Below are 19,000 nucleotides of genomic sequence, written 5' to 3' on the forward strand. Positions count from 1 at the left end.
ATACAGAAGGCTGATGAAATCACCAAGACAGAACTATTCCAAGTGAAAAGTTTCCAAGTGTGGCCTTGCCTGCGAGTTGCTAAAGTGGAATAAAGCTGACAGTCACTCGGATTAAGAACGCTAAACTCAAGATGACCCTAGCTTTGAGGTAAAGCAGAAAATGGTGTTAGGAAGGCAGTGAGGTAGGACCAAAGGACATCAAAGATGAGAAGAAACTGGAGCATTATTATTTTTTAAATAATTTCATGACAATAGTTTTCTTCCTATCTGCTAGTTAGTTAACAGATGAACTCAACTAATTCTTTGCAAATTACTTAAGACCACTTAGCGCTTCCAAGGCCTAGGAACTAGAAAGAAAAGGAATCAGATAAAAAGGAATGATCTGCAGCCTCATTCGCTCATAGGCTAATCACCTCTAGTCCATCTGCTGCCTAGACAAATTTCTCCTTGGAGGTAGCACCCCTGTGCAATAAGGCCTAGGGTAGTAACGTGTTTAGTTTTCACTGATGTATAATGTGGGTGTTATTACAATTTTTTTTTTTTGAGATGGAGTCTCACTCTGTCCCCCAAGCTGGAGTGCAGTGGTGCAATCTCCGCTCACTGCAAGCTCTGCCTCCCGGGTTCATGCCATTCTCCTGCCTCAGCCTCCCAAGTAGGTGGGACTACCGGTGCCCGCCACCACGCCAGGCTAATTTTTTGTATTTTTAGTAGAGACAGGGTTTCACCGTGTTAGCCAGGATGGTCTCAATCTCCTGACCTTGTGATCCACCCGCCTCAGCCTCCCAAAGTGCTGGGATTACAGGTGTGAGCCACTGAGCCTGGCCTACAATTTATTTTTTAAGATACATATTTTATGTCTTGATGAAGACATTAGTTAGCATTTTATGTTTTAGTACTAGAACTGTCCTTGTCTAATATTCTGGAAGACTTTCCATGCTGTTTCTACCATTAATAACATACCTAATAAAGTATATCATGACAAATCTACAGCGTCCAGGTAGTTCTTTGAAAGTGTAAGACTAAATAGGTAGACCTGTGAAAGAATATTAAAATTTAAAGTACCAATTAAAAGGATGTTTTACACAAAAAAGTCCCACCATCATAGCATTTATAACATTAAAATCACATTTTCATGTATTTCACTCTATTCCCACTGTAAGTGCTTCAATAGCAAGAACCACTTTTACTCATTTGTAAAATCCCAGAGCCTGTGTGTGCCTGATAATTGTACAGTAGTCCCCACTCATCTCCCAAGACCGCCCCCCGCCAACCCCACAGCGGATGCCTAAAGCTGCAGATAGTACTAAACTCTAAATATACCATGTTTTTTCCTATACGTACACACCCATGAAGTTTAATTTATAAATAAGGCACAGTAAGAGACTGACAGCAATAACTAATGGTAAAATGAACAATTATAACAATATATTGTTACAAAAGTTACGTAGCTAGAGTCTTCTCTCTCAAAATATCGTAACATTTTCAGACTGCAGTTTGACTGAGTAACTAAAACCTTAGAAGGTGAAATTGTAGATTGGGGGTGGGACGGCTATAGACTTAAAAACAAGCAAACAAACAGTTCTATTAACCCACACGAATAACGAGTCGCTTGTATCTTATCAGCATATCATTTGTAAAGCTTAGCTATAGGTATGAAAAGGAAGGGTGGCCTATCCATGCTTGAGCCAAAAAATGAGGTAAAGTGCACCCTATTATCAAGAAACCCCCCGCAAAAGGAGATAAATCGCAGGGTCAGTTAGGACCCTGTGGTTCAGTTGTCCCTACTACCAGTTAGAGATCTTGAGCCTAAAGCTCAGTTTCCGGAATTTCTTTTTTAAAAGGAAGCTGATATTGCCTTAAAGACCTTATCCATAAAACCTACCTCAAAGTCTGGCAACAAAAATGAAATATACATGCAAACACACTTGGTTCTGTGCCTGGCATATAGTGAGCCTTTAGATGTTAGCTCCCCTGACCTCCTTCCCCCACAACAAACGACAGGCTCAAATCAGGCCTCTGACTCCATTTTCAGTGATCTTTTCACAACACCACAGCCAAGTAAGCATAGTATTAAAACACAGATTCAAGGCCACGTACAGTGGTTCAAGCCTGTAAACCCAGCATTTTGGGAGGCCAAGGTTGAAGGATTAAGCCCAGGAGTTCAAGACCAGCCTAGGCAACATAGTGAGACTCCCATCTCAAATCAATAAATAAGCAAGCAAGCAAGCCAGGTGTAGTGGCGCACACCTGTGGTCCCAACTACTCAGGAAGCTGAGGTGGGAGGATCTCTTGAGCCTGTGAGGTGGAGACTGCAGTGAACTGTCTTCACACCACTGCACTCCAGCCTAGGTGACAGAGCGAGACCCTGTCTCAAAAAAAGTAAAATAATAAAATACAGCTCTAAATATTCATATATTGGCAGAAGCCTTTATTTAAACGAGTTCTACTGAATGGACACTGTGTAAATACATATGGTTTTTAAATTTTTCAAAGATTTGTTTAGTTTCATAGGTGAAATCCCACTAGTATGAACTTTATCCAGAATACAAAAGCAGCTTTTCCTGTTCAAAACAGATTATACCTCTATTCATTAAAACAAAAGTCTACCTGTATACAGTGAAACCAAAACAACAATGGCTCTTTAATACAAAAGCCAAACCAGAATATGGCAGGAGCCCATCAAAGCTTTAGCAGAATGTAGTGACACCTCACAGATTTACATTTACATAGGTTAACTAAAATTAAGGGCAATTACAGTGTTCACAATCTATTTTGTGAATCAAACCAAACTCAGAAATACCCTGAACACCACGCCTTACCATCTTACTTTATCCCACTAGAGTAGATGCTATGTTGTTTTTGCCACCCAGGGTCAATTCACCCTTCTCTTGGGAACTTCACACCAACTCTTCTCTGAGAACTACCAAGTACACTGGAGGAAGCTGACTCAAGCTGCTTGTGACCCTGGCCTGACCAAGGTACATCTCCCTAGACATAGTGACCAGTACAGGGTTAGATACACGGCCACAATCAGTGCAGTCACAGTGAAAATCTCAGGTTCCCTGCAATGCTAGGACAAGAATGCTCACTCTTCTCCCCTTAGGTCTAAACCTGAAAAATGTTTGCCCAAGGACTTGTTGGAAGCCATCTTGCAACCAATGAGAGAGGAGCCTACAAAGAACAGAGTCAACAATGACAAAAAACAAAACTCAAAGCCAAGAAAGAACTGTAGTCTCATGACCTAAGCCCTAAGTCAGGCAGACCTTCCCAAATTTCGGAACTATTCAGTTATATGAGCCAAGAAATTCCCATCTTTTTTTTTCTTAATACAGAGGGTATCTGAGATACATATTTATTACTGAGACCATATATACAGTTGTTCCTCCATATCCACGGAGGGTTAGTTCCAGGACCCCCAACAGATACCAAAATCCACAAAGACTCAAGTCCCTGATATAAAATGGTACACTATTACATAAGGTATACACATTCTCCCATATACTTTAAACCAGCAGTCTCCAACTTTTTTGCACCAGGGACTGGTTTTGCGGAAGACAGTTTTTCCACAAAGAGGGGAGAGGGTACATGGTTTCAGGATGAAATTGTTCCACCTCAGATCATCAGGCATTAGTTAGATTCTCATAAGGATGGCCGGGCATGGTGGCTCATACCTGTAATCCCAGCACTTTAGGAGGCCAAGGCAGGCAGATCACTTGAGGTCAGGAATTCGAGACCAGTCTGGCCAACATGGTAAAAGCCTGTTTCTACTAAAAATACAAAAATTAGCTGGGTGTGGAGGCAGGTGCCTGTATTCCCAGCTACTCAGGAAGCTGAGGCAGGAGAATCACTTGAACCCGGGAGGCAGAGGTTGAGGTGAGCCAGGATCATGCCACTGCACTCCAGCCTAGGCAACACAGTGAGACGAGACTCCGTCTCCAAAAAAAAAGATTCTTTTAAGGAGTGTGCAACCTAGATCCCTCACGTGTGCAGCTTACAATAGGGTTCACGCTCCCGTGAGAATCTAATGCTGCTGCCAACCTGACAGGAGGCGGAGCTCACCTCCTGCTGTACAGCCCAGTTCCTAACGGGCCACAGACGGGTACCAGTCCACGGCCTGGGGACTGGGGACCCCTGCTTTAAAACCATCTCTAGATTACTAAATACCTAATACAATGTAAATATTACATAAATAGTTGTTAAACTATTATGTTTAGGGAATAATGGCAAGAAAAAAGTATGTACATGTTCAGTACACACACTTTTGTTTCTTTTCAAATATTTTTACCCAGTTGGCTGAATCTACAAATGTGGAATCCCATTTACAGAGGGCCAACTGTATAGGAACATCTGAATTAATGGAAGATGGGCTCTCATAGCCTACTTCATTATCACCAACAGCATCGTCAGAAAAAGTAGAGCTTCCTCCATCCTCTCAGGTTTACAGAGGCCCCAGGACATGGCCAAGACACACCTTCCTACCTACCTCTCAGGTGGCCAGGCCACACAAGTCCAAGGAATCAGCACTGTTCTCTACCAGCTACGCCCCTACTCCACTTGTGAGAGGTATTTACCTAAATCAGACATTCCTGTCCCTCTTTACCCAGCTGCCAATAACTGAATAATTTGAAAAAAGTCCCATAGGTATTGTCAGAGCCCTTACTGCTTCTTTAAAAATTCTACCGGGAGGCGCGGTGGCTCACACCAATAATCCCAGCACTTTGGGAGGCCGAGATGGGCAGATCATGAGGTCAGGAGATCGAGACTAACACGGTGAAACCCCGTCTCTACTAAAAATACAAAAAATTAGCCAGGCGTGGTGGCGGGCACCTGTAGTCCCAGCTACTCGGGATGCTGAGGCAGGAGAATGGCGTGAACCCGGGAGGCAGAGCTTGCAGTGAGCCAAGATCGTGCCACTGCATTCCAGCCTGGGCGACACAGTGAGACTCCGTTTCAAAAAAAAAAAAAAAAAATTCTACCTCAAGGATTTGCTAAATCAAGGGAATGACCACCTATTTGGTCTGGCCAAATAAATGTTTCTGTTTCTATTTGCCTAAAGAAAACAATAAACTACATGTACTATTTATCCTTCTCAACTAAATTAATAGCAGCAACTTTGACTCTTAACGGAATACCAGGCTATGTAAGGTCAAATCCAAACCCAACAAGATGTAAGTAGTATGATTACAATATTCTCAATGTCCTTCCTTTTAAAAATGTTTACTTCACAGCAAGACTGCCAAAAAATTGCCCATTTTGATAACTCTCCAGTCTTCAGTAGTGCCTGTTTGTATGTTTAAATGCTTTGAAGGCAGCTGTTAGTGTCATTTGGCAATTTCATTTATTTTTAATGTTACAATCCATTGTTTCAATATACTGAAATTTAAATCAATGGTAAATGAGATTTTGTAGGTAAGGATAAGAAAAACAATATAAAGAGAACTTAGACATATAGATGTTAAACTATTGGTAAGTGATAAAAATGAATTACTTAAGAGAAACAGATCCTATGCCTGAGGGGGAATATAGAAAACCTGTCCCTGTAAAAAGGAAGACCATGAGAGAGGAATCCAGGAGAAGCAGGCACACAGTGCCATGCACTGGGCACTAGAATCAGGATTCAAAACAGACAAGATCAGAGATGGCAAGGAGAGTTCATCTCATACAACCACTTTGAAGGTTGTGTCCATAAAGATTCTTGGCCTTAGGCCAGGCCATGTTCTAGCTCAGCAGAGAGTGCTGTCATGATTAATAATGCCTGTTACACACATGGGGCAAAGAATTGGGGTAGCAGCACTCTCTATTTCAAACCAAATTCAAGTAATAAACTAAACTAATAAGAGAAGAGTTAGTTGTATTAATTCTAAGTCCTATACACAGTATTAAACAAAAAGCAAGAGTTTGGACTCCAAAGCTCATTCCCTGGGTTCAGATCCAAGTTCTCCCACTTAGCAGGTGGGTGTGAAGTTGGCCAAGTTACTGCACATCTTTGTGCCTCACTCTCCTCATGAAAAAAGGCTAATTCAAGAGCCTCCACCTCAGAGTCATTGTGAGAACTAAATTTATTTACAGTGCATAGACAGTGCCTGGCAGATGGTAAGCACTATATCAGCATTAAAAAAGTAGTGGCTATCAGCTGGGCGCTGTGGCTCCCGCCTGTAATCCCAGCACTTTGGGAGACCGAGGCAGGTGGATCATGAGGTCAAGAGTTCAAGACTAGCCTGCCCAACATGGTGAAACCCCGTCTCTACTAAAAATACAAAAATTATCCGAGCGTGGTGATGCACGCCTGTAATCCCAGCTACTCAGGAGGCTGAGGCAGGAGAATCGCTTGAACCTAGGAGGCGGAGGTTGCAGTGAGCTGAGAACACATCACTGCACTCCAGCCTAGGCGACAGAGCAAGACTCCATCTCAAAAAAAAAAAAAGTAGTGACTATCAACTACATAAATGGCAGATGAGTAATATCAGGAATTACAACATTTATATTAAAAAGTTAACAACTCAATATAAAGACTTTTTTTAAATGATAAACTGTATGCAAATAAAAACAAAACAGGATGTCAGGGGATCTCAGGATAGAATGCAAACTATACAGCAAGTCTAACAGTATTATAATTTTATGAGATAATCTCATGGAAGGAGCACGAGGTCGGGGGGAGCTAATCTACAGAACTTTGGACAATCTACACTGTACTCTAGCTGGTAAATTTGTTTCTCATAAGGGTACCAGTCTGTAATTCTGAAAATACTCTACATGTACACTAGGGTTAAACAAGTAAGTAAATAAAATGTAGATAATGTGTGCCAAGTTTCTCAATGTCACATAAAGAAGTTACAAATAAGCAAGAGGTGGTGATGAATTAGTCAGATATATCAATATGAACTCACGTGTATTTTAAAATATATGCGGATAGATACAGAAACATAGGTATGTATGCACATGCAGGTTAGCTGAAATACGTGCATTTCCAGGGTCTGTCCAACAGAGGGCCTGGAAGCAGTGACACCCCAGGAGCAATAAAATAAGCATACCCTGCACCCAAGACTTTTGTTTCTAAATACCACCCTCCAATAAATACAAGGAAGCAGGGTCTGCAGAAACAGCTGATTCTAGGGTTGGGACAGGGAAACTACAAGGCAAGCCAGCAGAAGAAGGGAAATGCTCCAAAGATGAAAGGAGAGGGATAGGTCCGAGACTGGAAGCAAACAGAAGAAACTCTCAGTGGCCAAAGCTGGAATAATTTGAGCAGCAGAATAAATCATAACAGTATTATAACAGAATAAAATAATTATTCATGAGTCTATGATATAAATAAGTGATTAAATAAACAAATGGAGGAGAAGGAACAACTCTCCTGACAAGAATTCCAACTGATACATGAGTGTATGTCCCCATTCTGGGAGGTAGAATTCAATTTCCTTCCCCCTGAGCATGAGCTAGATTCAGTGATTCACTTCCAAAGAAGAGTCTGGAAAGGGAAACAGTAATGTTTCTGTGAAAAAAACCCATAACCATTAACATGAGCAATGGTAAGTACTGCTGTCATTATGTACTCCCCGATGTGATGAAATGAGATGGGGATTTCACCTCTGTGGTATCCTTCCCCCAGACCTCAACCCATAACTTCAGTCTAATCATAAAAAAACATCCGATAAGCCGTAATCAAAGGACATTCTTACAAAACATCTGACCAATACACTTTAAAACGATTAAGAGGTCATGAAAAATAAGGAAATGCTGAGAACAACCACAGATCAGAAAAACTCAGGAGACATGATAACTAAATGAACTGTGGTATCTTGGATTGGATCCTGAAACCAACCAACCAACCAACCGAAGAAAGACATTAGTGGAATAACTGGCAAAATCCAAATAAAGTCTTGAGTTTAGTTAATGACAACATACTGATACTGATTTCTTAGTTTTAACAAATATACCATGGCTATATAAATCCAAAATTATTCCAAAATAGGCCAGGTGCAGTGGCTCATGCTTGTTAATCCCAGCACTTTGGGAGGCTGAGGCAGGCGGATCACGTAAGTCAGGAGTTCAAGAGCAGCCTGGCCAATATGGTGAAACCCAGTCTCTACTAAAAATACAAAAATTAGCTGGGCATGATGGCGAGCACCTGTAATCCCAGCTACTTGGGAGGCTAAGGCAGGAGAATTGCTTGAACCCAGGAGGTGGAGGCTGCAGTGAGCAGAGATCGCACCTCTGCACTCCAGCCTGGGCGACAGAGCGAGACTCCATCCCAAATAAATAAATAAATAAATAAATAAAAATAAAATTATTCCAAAATAAAGTTATTTGTTAAAGCAAATTAGGTTACATAACAACCCAATGTAAAGGCATTCATTTTTAAAAATAACATTCACTTTTAGAAGTGATAACAGAAACAAATTTTAAAATCTAAAAATGTTACATAAAATGTTAAATAGGAGAAACAAAAAATATGAATAGATGATTAGAATTATTTAAAAACATAGGGTTAAAAAAAAAAAAACAGGTAGTGGCCAGGCGCAGTGGCTCACGCCTATAATCCCAGCACTTTGGGAGGCCAAGGCGGGCGGATCACAAGGTCAGGAGATCGAGACCATTCTTGCTAACATGGTGAAACCCCATCTCTACTAAAAATACAAAAAATTAGCCAGGCGTGGTGGCGGGCACCTGTAGTCCCAGCTACTCGGGAGGCTGAGGCAGGAGAATGGCGTGAACCCGGGAGGCAGAGCTTGCAATGAGCCTAGATAGCACCACTGCACTCCAGCCTGGGTGACAGAGCAAGACTCTGTCTCAAAAAAAAACAGGTAGTAATTAAGAGAGCTTGTACTATTATTATTATTTTTATTATTATTTTGAGGCAGGGCTCACTCTGTTCCCCAGGCTGGAGTTCAGTGGCCCGACCGTAGCTCACTGCAGCCTGGAACATCTGGGCCCCAATGATAATCCCAGCTTGGCCTCCCACACTTTTATAAATCTTAACTTCAAAGGAATTTGAGGAAAAAAACTCCCAAATATAATTCTACTTTTTCAATTTTTTTGGAAGGGACAAGGTCTCACTCTGTCATCCAGGCTGGAGTGCAGTGATGCAATCCCAACTCACTGAAGCCTCAAATTCCTGGGCTCAGGCAATCTTTCTGCCTCAGCCTCTCAAGTAGCTGGGGACTACAGGTGTACTCCACCACACCCAGCTAATTTTTTTTTAATTTATTTTTTGTAGAGAAAGTGTCTCACTATAGTGCCCAGGCTGGTAATTCCACTGTTTTAAAACAGAAACTGTTACACAAACAATTTAAAAGGAAAAAAAAGAAGATCTCCATAGCAGCCTATATGATGACATGTCTACTTGAAGAGATAATGCACTTTTAGGCTTCTACAGAATCTGAATCAAGGGAAGTAACTGTGCCACTGACTGAACTTGTACTGATCAAACAACAAATCAAAAGGATTCTATACAATTCAGGGCCAGTTTAGTTGTGTTTAAAATGAAGAGAAAAACTGGTCTGTACCCACAGTGAGAGCACACAACTCAGCAAAGAGCATTTGAGTTTGCAGTTGAATAAAGAAAAGGAGAAGGGTTAATATGCATTCATTAAATCAACAAATATTTATTGAGCATCTAATACAAGCCAGAGACTACAATAGAAACTGAAGACTTAGCAATTAACAATTAAAAATCTGTGACCTTATACAGCTTAAAATCTAGTTGGACAGAAACAGTTAAAAACAAAAGTGTCAGGTGCAGTAGCTCATGCCTGTGATCCCAGCACTTTGGGAGGCTGAAGCAGGTGGATGACCTGAGGCCAGGAGTTCAAGACCAGCCTGGCCAACACGGTGAAACCCCGTCTCTACTAAAAATACAAAAATTAGCCAGGAGTGGTGGCACACACCTGTAGTCCCGGCTACTAAGGAGGCTGAGGCATAAGAATCACTTGAGCCCCGGAAGCAGGGATTTCAGTGAGCCAAGAATGTGCCACTGCACCAGCCTGGGCAACAGAGCAAGACTCTGTCTCAAAAACAACAACAACAACAACAACAAAGTAAAATGTTTACATGTAAGACGATGTTGAGTGCTATGGGAGAAAAAACAATACAGGTAAGTGAGTTAAGGCAAGGGTGGCATACAAAGGAATGTGAGCTGAAGTACTCAGAGCCCCAGCTGTGTGGCAAAGCCCATGGGACACAGAGATCCCACCAACCAATGGCAGTTCACCAACAGCAAACCCAGGAGCAAACTAGGTAAGAACATGTTTTCTGGTAAAGATTCCAGAAATAATTAGATTAAATATCCACTTAATGCAGGCTCGGTATATCCACAGCGCCTCAGTGATCAACACAGCTTTACAGAATTTTGATCAGGCATTAAAACTAGCATTCAAGAGTTGCTTGCTGGCCCCGTTACGGTTAACTAGTAGGTCTCATTATCCTGAACAAAGACTAAAAGTTAACACCATTTTATAAAACATATTTATGCAAATAGCCATTCTCTGTTAGTATTATCAAGCCAAATTAAAAAAAAATGATTATAAAGCTGATCCTGAGGCTATGCCATTCTATAAGCTCTAACATTGACTATTTGGTTCTAACAAAATCTCATCCTTAAATATGTGTAGCTAATTTGATGGTCTATATTTAATTAGTAAATCTGCTCTGGTTTTATCATAAGGAACTTATATGAAATCATATTCATAAAATTAAAGTCGAATTAACCCTGGGATTCCAATCAACACTCAAGTTTGAAAAACACCACATGAGAAAAAAAATGGAGAACTGAAGTAATTCAAGAATAAAGTGATAAGGGCCCTGACTGGGTTGACAGCAGTGGGCATAGAAGAAAAAAAAAGATTTTTAATTTTAGAATTAAAAACTAAGTCTAAAATTAAAAATCGAGATGCAATCATATGAGAAGGAAGAACAGGTCAAAAGACAACTGAGCCCTAAATCAGCCACTGCTACAACAGAGAATACAGAACTTCATTGAGGTTAATTATTCACATAGTAATTAGCTAGCATAGAAAAATAAAAACGGTAATTCAAAGTAAGAACACCATTAACACCATTCTTCAGCATTTTGGTCTCATGACCTGTTTAGTTTATATGTGTTATAGCTATTAACATTTAACGTAATAGAAATGAAAAACTAAAGAGTTTTTTACAATTTACTTTTGTTTTATTTTATTTTATTTTTTTGAGACAAGGTCTCACTCTGGCCCTGGCTTAAGTGCACTGGCGCAATCACGGCTCACTACAGCCTCGCCCTCCTGGGCTTAGGTGATCCTCTCACCTCAACTTCCCAGGTAGCTGGGACCACAGGTGCACACTACCATGTCTGGCTATTGTTTTCTATTTTTAGCAGAGACAGGGTTTCGCCATGTTGCCCAGGCTGGCCTTGAATTCCTGGGCTCAAACAATCACTCCGCCTTGGCCTCCCAAAGTGCTGGGATTACAGGTGTGAGCCACTACACCTGGCCTGTTTTTTATTTTTATTAAAAACTGTTATAGCAAGCCCTCAGTATCCATGGGGGTCTAGGGGGTATTGGTTCCAGGAACTTCATGGATACCAAAATCCACAGATGCTCATCTCTTATATAAAATGGCACCGTATTTGCATATAACCTATGCACATTCTCCTTTATACTTTAAATCATCTGGCTCTAGATTACTTATGATCATCTAATACAATGTAAAATGTTATATAAATCCTTGTTATACTGTATTATTTGTATCTTTTTTTTTTTTTTTTGGAGACAGAGTCTCACTCTGTCACCCAGGCTGGAGTGCAGTGGTGCAATCTTGGCTCACTGCAACCTCCGCCTCCAGGGTTCAAGCGATTCTCCTGTCTCAGCCTCCTGAGTAGCTGGGATTACAGGCGCACACCACCATGCCCAGCTAATTTTTGTATTTTTAGTACAGACAGGGTTTCACCATGTTGGCCAGGCTGGTCTCGAACTCCTGACCTCAGGTGATCCACCCGCATTGGCCTCCCAAAGTGCTGGGATTACAGGCATGAGCCACAGCGCCCGCCCTGTTCTATTATTTTATTGGCTTTTTTCCACAAGTATTTTTGATCTGCAGTTGTTGAATGCACAGAAGCTGAACCTGAAAATATGGAGGGCCAACTGTACCTACTAATATAAATAACACATTTTTAAAAAGAAACTATTTTCCTTTAAAAAAAATTAGTGAGTGAGGGCAAGCGTGGTTGCTCATGCCTGTAATCCTAGCACTTTGCGGGGCTGAGGCAGGAGGACCACTTGAGCCCAGGAGTTTCAGACCAGCCTGAGCAACATAGCCTTCTTTTATTAAAAAAAAAAAAAAAAAAAATTAATTAGTAAGTGGTGTTTTACATTTTTGCCAATTTCTTTAATATCTGTCTAATAGGAAATAGATTCTCATAACTGTTTCTGCATTCAATCTGTTCCAATATGTTGTTTTGGTTCAAGTATATGAAGAAAATCCAATCTCAAACATACTTAGCTTAGAAAAGGGAGAGTGTTTGAATAGCCTTCTGAGGTCATTGTGGATCTCGTGCTTTGATATTACACCAAAACAGTTCTATTAAAAAGTGGCTAGTTCAGTTCACAACTCAATCTCACAGGTGCTTTTCCTCAAAATAACCACCATACTTCAGTTAGCAGTGGTAATTTCTTTCTTACAAGATTAGATGCAACATGGAATCCGAAATTGTATCAGTGAACTTTTCCTACTCTGCCACATTAACATTCATTAGTCTATTCACTTTAAATGAATCTTTAACTCAGGCACAATGTTATAAATCATCATTCCTCATCTAAAAAGTACTGGTCCACTGAGTTACGCAGATTTTCCAGAAGTTGGTATATTTCAAAAAAATCATGTTGTTAAACCCATTAATCTCATCAGAAAGTCTTTAAGTACTGGGAAGCTGTCATGCTCACAGTAACAGACAAAAGTTTTCCAAAAATTTTAATTTTTGCTTGAAAGCCCAAATGTTCTCTCTGCCAACAAATATGGTCAGTTGTTTTCCTTGAAGTGACAGTCTCACTTCATTGATTTAAAAAAATGTCTGCCAAATACCTAAGTCTGAATAATCATGGTTTGTCAGACCCTCTTTTAAGTAAAAATGAAATTTCCATGAAAAAAGTGGCTAGTGGAGCTCACAACTTAATCACGTAAGTGCTGTTGCTCAAAACCCAACATACCTCAATATGCAGCAGAAGCACTTTACACACATTCCCATCTTGTTGCACAGAATGTTACAACTGCATGCACGCAAGGATCAAGATTTAATAAAATTAATCATTTTTAGTACTTCATCAAGGACATTCTCAAACAAAACTGGCTTTTTTAACTGCAAGTGCTAAGCTGCCAACAGTGTTTATTCATTGCTTTTGCACCATGGGTACAAATGTCCAACACAGTTTTTTTGTTTGTTTTTTTTTTTTTTTTTTTTTAAAAAGCAAGTAACAACTCAGTATTATTATGAAAATAGTTTCCGGGAGGTTGAGACACAAGAATCACTTGAACCTGGGAGGCAGAGGTTGCAGTGGGCCAAGATGTCGCCACTGCACTCCAGCCTGGATGACAGAGTGAGACCCTGTCTCAAAAAAAAAAAAAAAAAAGAAAGAAAGAAAAAATAGTTTTGATCCCATAATCCCAGGCCACACTTTGAGAACTGCTCCCCTTAAATATATCCAGACATCATACGAATCAGAAGTCATAATACCCTGCCTTTTCTTGACTCACAGAGAACCTAGAACAGACAATATATTCAAATTATATATTTCTAGAATTTATAATGAAACACAGAAATCACCACTCTTGCAACTAGAAAAAGGCAAACAAGTGTATATGTGAAGAATATTTAATGAAGGGTACTTTATTATACCTGTCAAACTACAGAATTTAAATGAAATAATCTGTCATATGTCAGTGCCAAATTAAGAGACTAATATCTACTAAAATTTGTTTAAACAAATTGCCTCTGTTTTCACTTATCTTCTCCTTCACCACTGTAAGATATCATCAGTATTGACAGTCACCCTTCTGATCCTCCTGCATCCCTAAGACAACGCCATCCTACCAACCATCTCCCTAAATACTCACACCTCACCCTACCACCATAAAAGATAAAACAAAAATCTTGATCCAGGGACCTTTTTGCTTCCTTAAATGACTCTATTGTTTTTTCAAAAAAAGAAAAAAGAATGACAAAAACACACAAGCTCATTACTGTGGGGGACCCAAATAGTCCACTCAACTGACCTGCAAAGTGCTAGAAGAAACTTCTGTTGAAGGACTTGGGGAAAGGCAGGAACAAAGAGGTATTATCAAGCAGTCAATAATAATTTACTGAGCATTCCAAAAGTGTTAAATCCTGTGAGAGATCTATCGAAATGTGGAAAATACAACAGGTTTTAGTGCCTTCACTACAGTGGATTACATGTACATGAAACTACAGATGAGAAAGCATAATGAACGGCATTCGCGTTCAAGAAGTCTCATGATAGGGGAAAATAACAGAAAAAAGTAAAGAACATATTTGTAGTCCTGGTTTCTGCAGTGCTAAAAAGTTCAGAGGCAAAGGAAAGTTATACTAATTTAGCAATCTTAGCTGAATGATAGAAAACATTAACTTGACCGTTGCACCAAAAGTGAGTAGATTCTGCAGTGATATATTTTCCACAACAATAAGATCACTTTCCTCCTTCCAGCAAGAGAGTAAACTATTGATTTCAAACTGAAGTCCATAGACCAGCATTCCGGTGTTTATCTGAGAGTACTGCTTAGAAAAGAAATGGCCATATAAATTTCAACCAACTGAAGAACTGAACTATTTTAAGTGTTTTAAAGAACTTGCTTGAACAACAGATAAAACAGACTCACTAACTGAATTGACATCTAAAGGTTAAAGTTTTCAGCTAGGGGCCATGGCTCACACCTGTAATCCCAGCACTTTGGGAGGCTAAGGCAGGCAGATTGCCTGAGTCCAGGAGTTTGAGACCAGCCTGGGCAATATGGTGAAACCCTGTCTCTACTAAAAATACAAATTAGCCAGGCGTGATGGCATGCGCCTATAGTCCAAGATACTCTGGAGGCTGAGGTGGGAGAACCAATCACCTGAGCCCAGGAGGCCAAGGCTGCAGTGAGCCAAGATTGTGCCACTGCACTCCAGCCTGGGCAATCACAGTGAGACTGTCTCAAAAAAAAAAAAAAAAGAAAAAAAAAAGTTTAAGTTTTTCTTGAAAACTATACTAAATCGATTTTATAAGTTAAATCTTCTCATTTCATCGAGTATATACTCAGTTTACTGAAACACTGTTGGAGGGAAAACGGAAAAAATTAGGTACCAGAGGCTGGGGCCAAGTGGCTCACGCCTGTAATCCTAGCACTTTGGGAGGCGAAGGCAGGCGAATCACCTGAGGTCAGGAGTTGGACATCAGCCTGGCCAACACGGTAAAACCCCGTCTCTACTAAAAATACAAAAATTAGCCGGGTATGGTGGCAGGTGCCTGTAATCTCAGCTATTTGGGAGTCTGAGGCAGGAGAATCGCTTGAACCTAGGAGGCAGAGGATGCGGTAAGCCGAGATCGCGCCACTGCTCTTCAGCCTGGGTGACAGAGCGAGACTTGTCTCAAAAAAAAAAAAAAAAAGTACCAGAAACTAAAGCTATGATATAAAATTCATTATAATTCAAAGATGAGACATGAGATACCTGTTATTTCAACACTCCACTGAATAAAAGCAAACAAAATGAAGGGGTAAGTCAATCTGATACCAGGTGTTCTTTTTGCTAAGAAGTCTATTTTAAATCTTATACCACGCATAAGCCAACATCTAATTTAACTTACACAAATCTAACATACATTGAGCAAAAATGTCAGAGAAAGCTCAATTTTGGTAGTAAATACAAGGGTTCTACCCACCATTCCTGACACTAAGCGTATGCCTAAGTGAGCACGAGACAGGTGACATGAATCTGCTGTTCCCATAACCTGCTGGCCAAGTCTCTCAGACTGAGGATATTTAGCCACTCAGGAGTGATTCTAATAGGATTGCCCTTAAGTACAAACCAACAACTCTGTGCTCAACAGAAGAGCAATGATCTGTTCTCATTCTAGAGGAAAAATGGGCTGGTCTTGAACCTAAAAAGAAGGTACTGGTTTGTGGTAAGGCATCTTCCCACAAACTCTGCATGGGTAACTTCGCCTACATGCTATTTTGCCTTGTAAACTAACTTTATATCCTAATCCCCAAATAAGATGCAATTCCTTCTATATTCTGAAGACAGAATCATAAAATGGACCAGGTGGTTCAAACTACTAATCCCAAAGCATTTACAGAACCTCTCATAATTTCCAGGCAACCTAAACCAAGTAACCATCATCTAGTAATTTCAATTTTTGAGTTCTGTATATGCCACAGCCAGTTCTTTCAAGGAAGTACCAATGTCTGCAAAGTGCCATTTCTTTATTCTATGGCTATCAACAGAACCCCTCACTGAAGCAGACTCTTCAGAAACTCCTCTGGCTTATGTCGGCCCCACAGTTCATGATCTTGCTAAGAACAGTAGTAGTTTAGGGAAAGATAGAAGTAAACGAGGTACGGCAGTTATGAGCAGTAAGTCTTTCATGATTTTCCTATACTTAAAATTTATCACAAATATAAACACACTGCCGGGGTACTATAAAATTTCAAACCCTTCAAGTACTATTTACTTAATAATTGGTGAGACTTGTCAGTATCTGTGCTATGGTCTGAAGGTGTCCCTCAAAAACTCAGGTGTTGTCCATGTAACAGTATTAAGAGGTGGGGCCTTTCAGAGGTGATTAGACCATGACGGTTCCTGCCTTGTGAATGCCCTTATACAAGAGTCTGACTGAGGGAGTTGTTTCCAGCTTGCCCCTTCTATCTTCTGCCATATGAGGACACAGTAAGAAAGCCTTCATGAGATGCAGGCACCTTGATCTTAAACTTCGCAGCCCCCAAAACTGTGAGAAATATATATACGTATATACATATATAAATGCATATACATATATACGTATATTGCATATACTATATATTATATATAATATATATGTATATACGTATATATACATATACGTATATACGTATATGCATATATATGTACATATATGCATATATATATATATATATATTTATTCCTTTTGTGAGACAGGGTCTCACTCTGTTGCCTGGGCTAGAGGGCAGTGGCGTAATTCTGTCTCACTGCAACCTCCACCTCCTGGGTTCAAGTGATTCTCCCACCTCAGCCTTCCAAGTAGCTGAGACTACAGGTGCACATCAATGCACCCAGCTAATTTTTATTTTTTGGTAGAGATGGGGTTTCACCATGTTGGCCAGGCTGGTCTCGAACTCCTAACCTCAAGCGATCCACCCGCCTCAGCCTCCCAAAGTGCTGGGATTACAGACGTGAGCCACTGTGCCTGGCCAACTTCTATTCTTTATAAATTACCCAGTCTTGGCCAGGCATGGTGGCTCACGCCTGTAATCCCAGCACTTTGGGAAGCCGAGGCAGGCAGATAACCTGAGGGCAGGAGTTCAACACCAGCCTGGCCAACATGGTGAAACCCTGTCTCTACTAAAAATACAAAATTAGCTAGGCATGGTGGTAGGCAACTGTAATCCCAGCTACTTGGGAGGCTGAGGCAGGAGAATCACTTGAACCCAGGAGGCGGAGGTTGCAGTGGGCCGAGATCGCACCACTGCAGTCCAGCCTGGGCAAAAAGAGCAAAACTCCATCTCAAAAATAAATAAATAAATAAATAATTTTAAAAATTACCCAGTCTCAGGTATTCCGTTATACCAGCACAAAACAGATGAAGACAATTTGTTTTACCGAAAGTTACCATCTGTTGATTACTATAACATTACTTATCAAAAGCCCAGAGAAACTGGTTTTCTGAGTCTCCACTGACCTATGGAAATAATACAAAGACATGACCAAGCACAGGGAAACCCATTATATAATTCCTACAGTTACCTTCCTGCTATTTCCAGATTAATACCAAAGCTTCTAGGGGAGGAAAAAGCATTTTACCCCATGTATCGTCCTCTTATGTAAATTTCTGCAGCCAGCTTGAATTTCTCCCCAGAAAGTGAGATTTTCTTTTCTACCACATGGCAGGCTGCAAATTTTCTAAACTTTTATGTTCTGCTTCCCTTTTAAATTTAAGTTCCAGTTTCAGGTCATTTATTTGCTTATGCAAATGAGCACAGGCTTTTAGAAGCAGCCAGGCCACTTCTTGAACACGTTGCTGCTTTTAGAAATTTCTTCCGCCAGATACCCTAAACATCTCAAGTTTAAAGTTCAACAGATCCCTAGAGCAGGAGCACAATGCTGCCACTCTCTTTGCTAACACATAGCAAGAGTGACTTTTACTCCAGTTCCCCAATAAGTTCCTCATCTTCATCTGAGACTTCATCAGCCTAGCCATCTCTGTCCATATCACTATCAGCATTTTGGTCAAAACCATTCAACAAGTCTCTAGGAAGTTCCAAACATTCCCTTATCTTCCTGTCTTGTTCTGAGCCCTCCAAACTGTACCAACCTGTGCCCATTACCCAGTCCAAAAGCTGCATCCACATTTTCAGGTTATCTTTATTGTGATGCCCCACTTCTCTGGTACGTATTTTCTGTATTAGTCCATTCTCACATTGCTATAAAGAGCTGAGGGTGGGTAATTTATAAAGAAAAGAGGTTTAATTTGCTTACAGTTCAGCAGGCTATATAGGAAGCATGGCTGGGGAAGCCTCAGGAAACTTATAATCACAGTGGAAAGCAAAGGGGAAGCCAGCACATTATACGTGGCTGATGCAGGAGGAAGAAAGAGCAAAGTGGGAGGTGCTACATAATTTTAAACAACCAGATCTCACGAGAACTCACTGTCAGGAGAACAGCAAGGGAAAAGTCTGCCCCCATGATTCAATCACTTCCCACCAGACCCCTCCTCCAACTTTGGGGATTACAATTTGACACATGATTTGGGTGGGGCCACAG

At 40.5% G+C, this 19,000-nt stretch overlaps 1 protein-coding gene across 13 annotated transcripts in view; it reads right to left on the minus strand.

Moving 5' to 3' along the window:
* EZH2 (enhancer of zeste 2 polycomb repressive complex 2 subunit) overlaps positions 1–19,000 on the minus strand; it is a 76,171-nt gene that overhangs the window by 41,467 nt on the left and 15,704 nt on the right. For 5 of the 13 annotated variants that reach the window (XM_055392312.2, XM_063708829.1, XM_063708826.1 and 2 more), the window contains one exon: positions 961–1,033. The exons of 7 other annotated variants lie outside the window; for them this stretch is intronic. In XM_055392312.2, the coding sequence (XP_055248287.1) occupies positions 961–977 (17 nt within the window). In that variant the 5' untranslated portion in view covers positions 978–1,033. Of the gene's footprint in view, positions 1–960; positions 1,156–19,000 lie in introns of those variants that run through there. One more of the 13 variants, XM_055392309.2, reaches the window with a different exon arrangement.

Source organism: Gorilla gorilla, chromosome 6, assembly GCF_029281585.2.
Source record: "Gorilla gorilla gorilla isolate KB3781 chromosome 6, NHGRI_mGorGor1-v2.1_pri, whole genome shotgun sequence".
Lineage (NCBI taxonomy): Eukaryota > Metazoa > Chordata > Mammalia > Primates > Hominidae > Gorilla > Gorilla gorilla.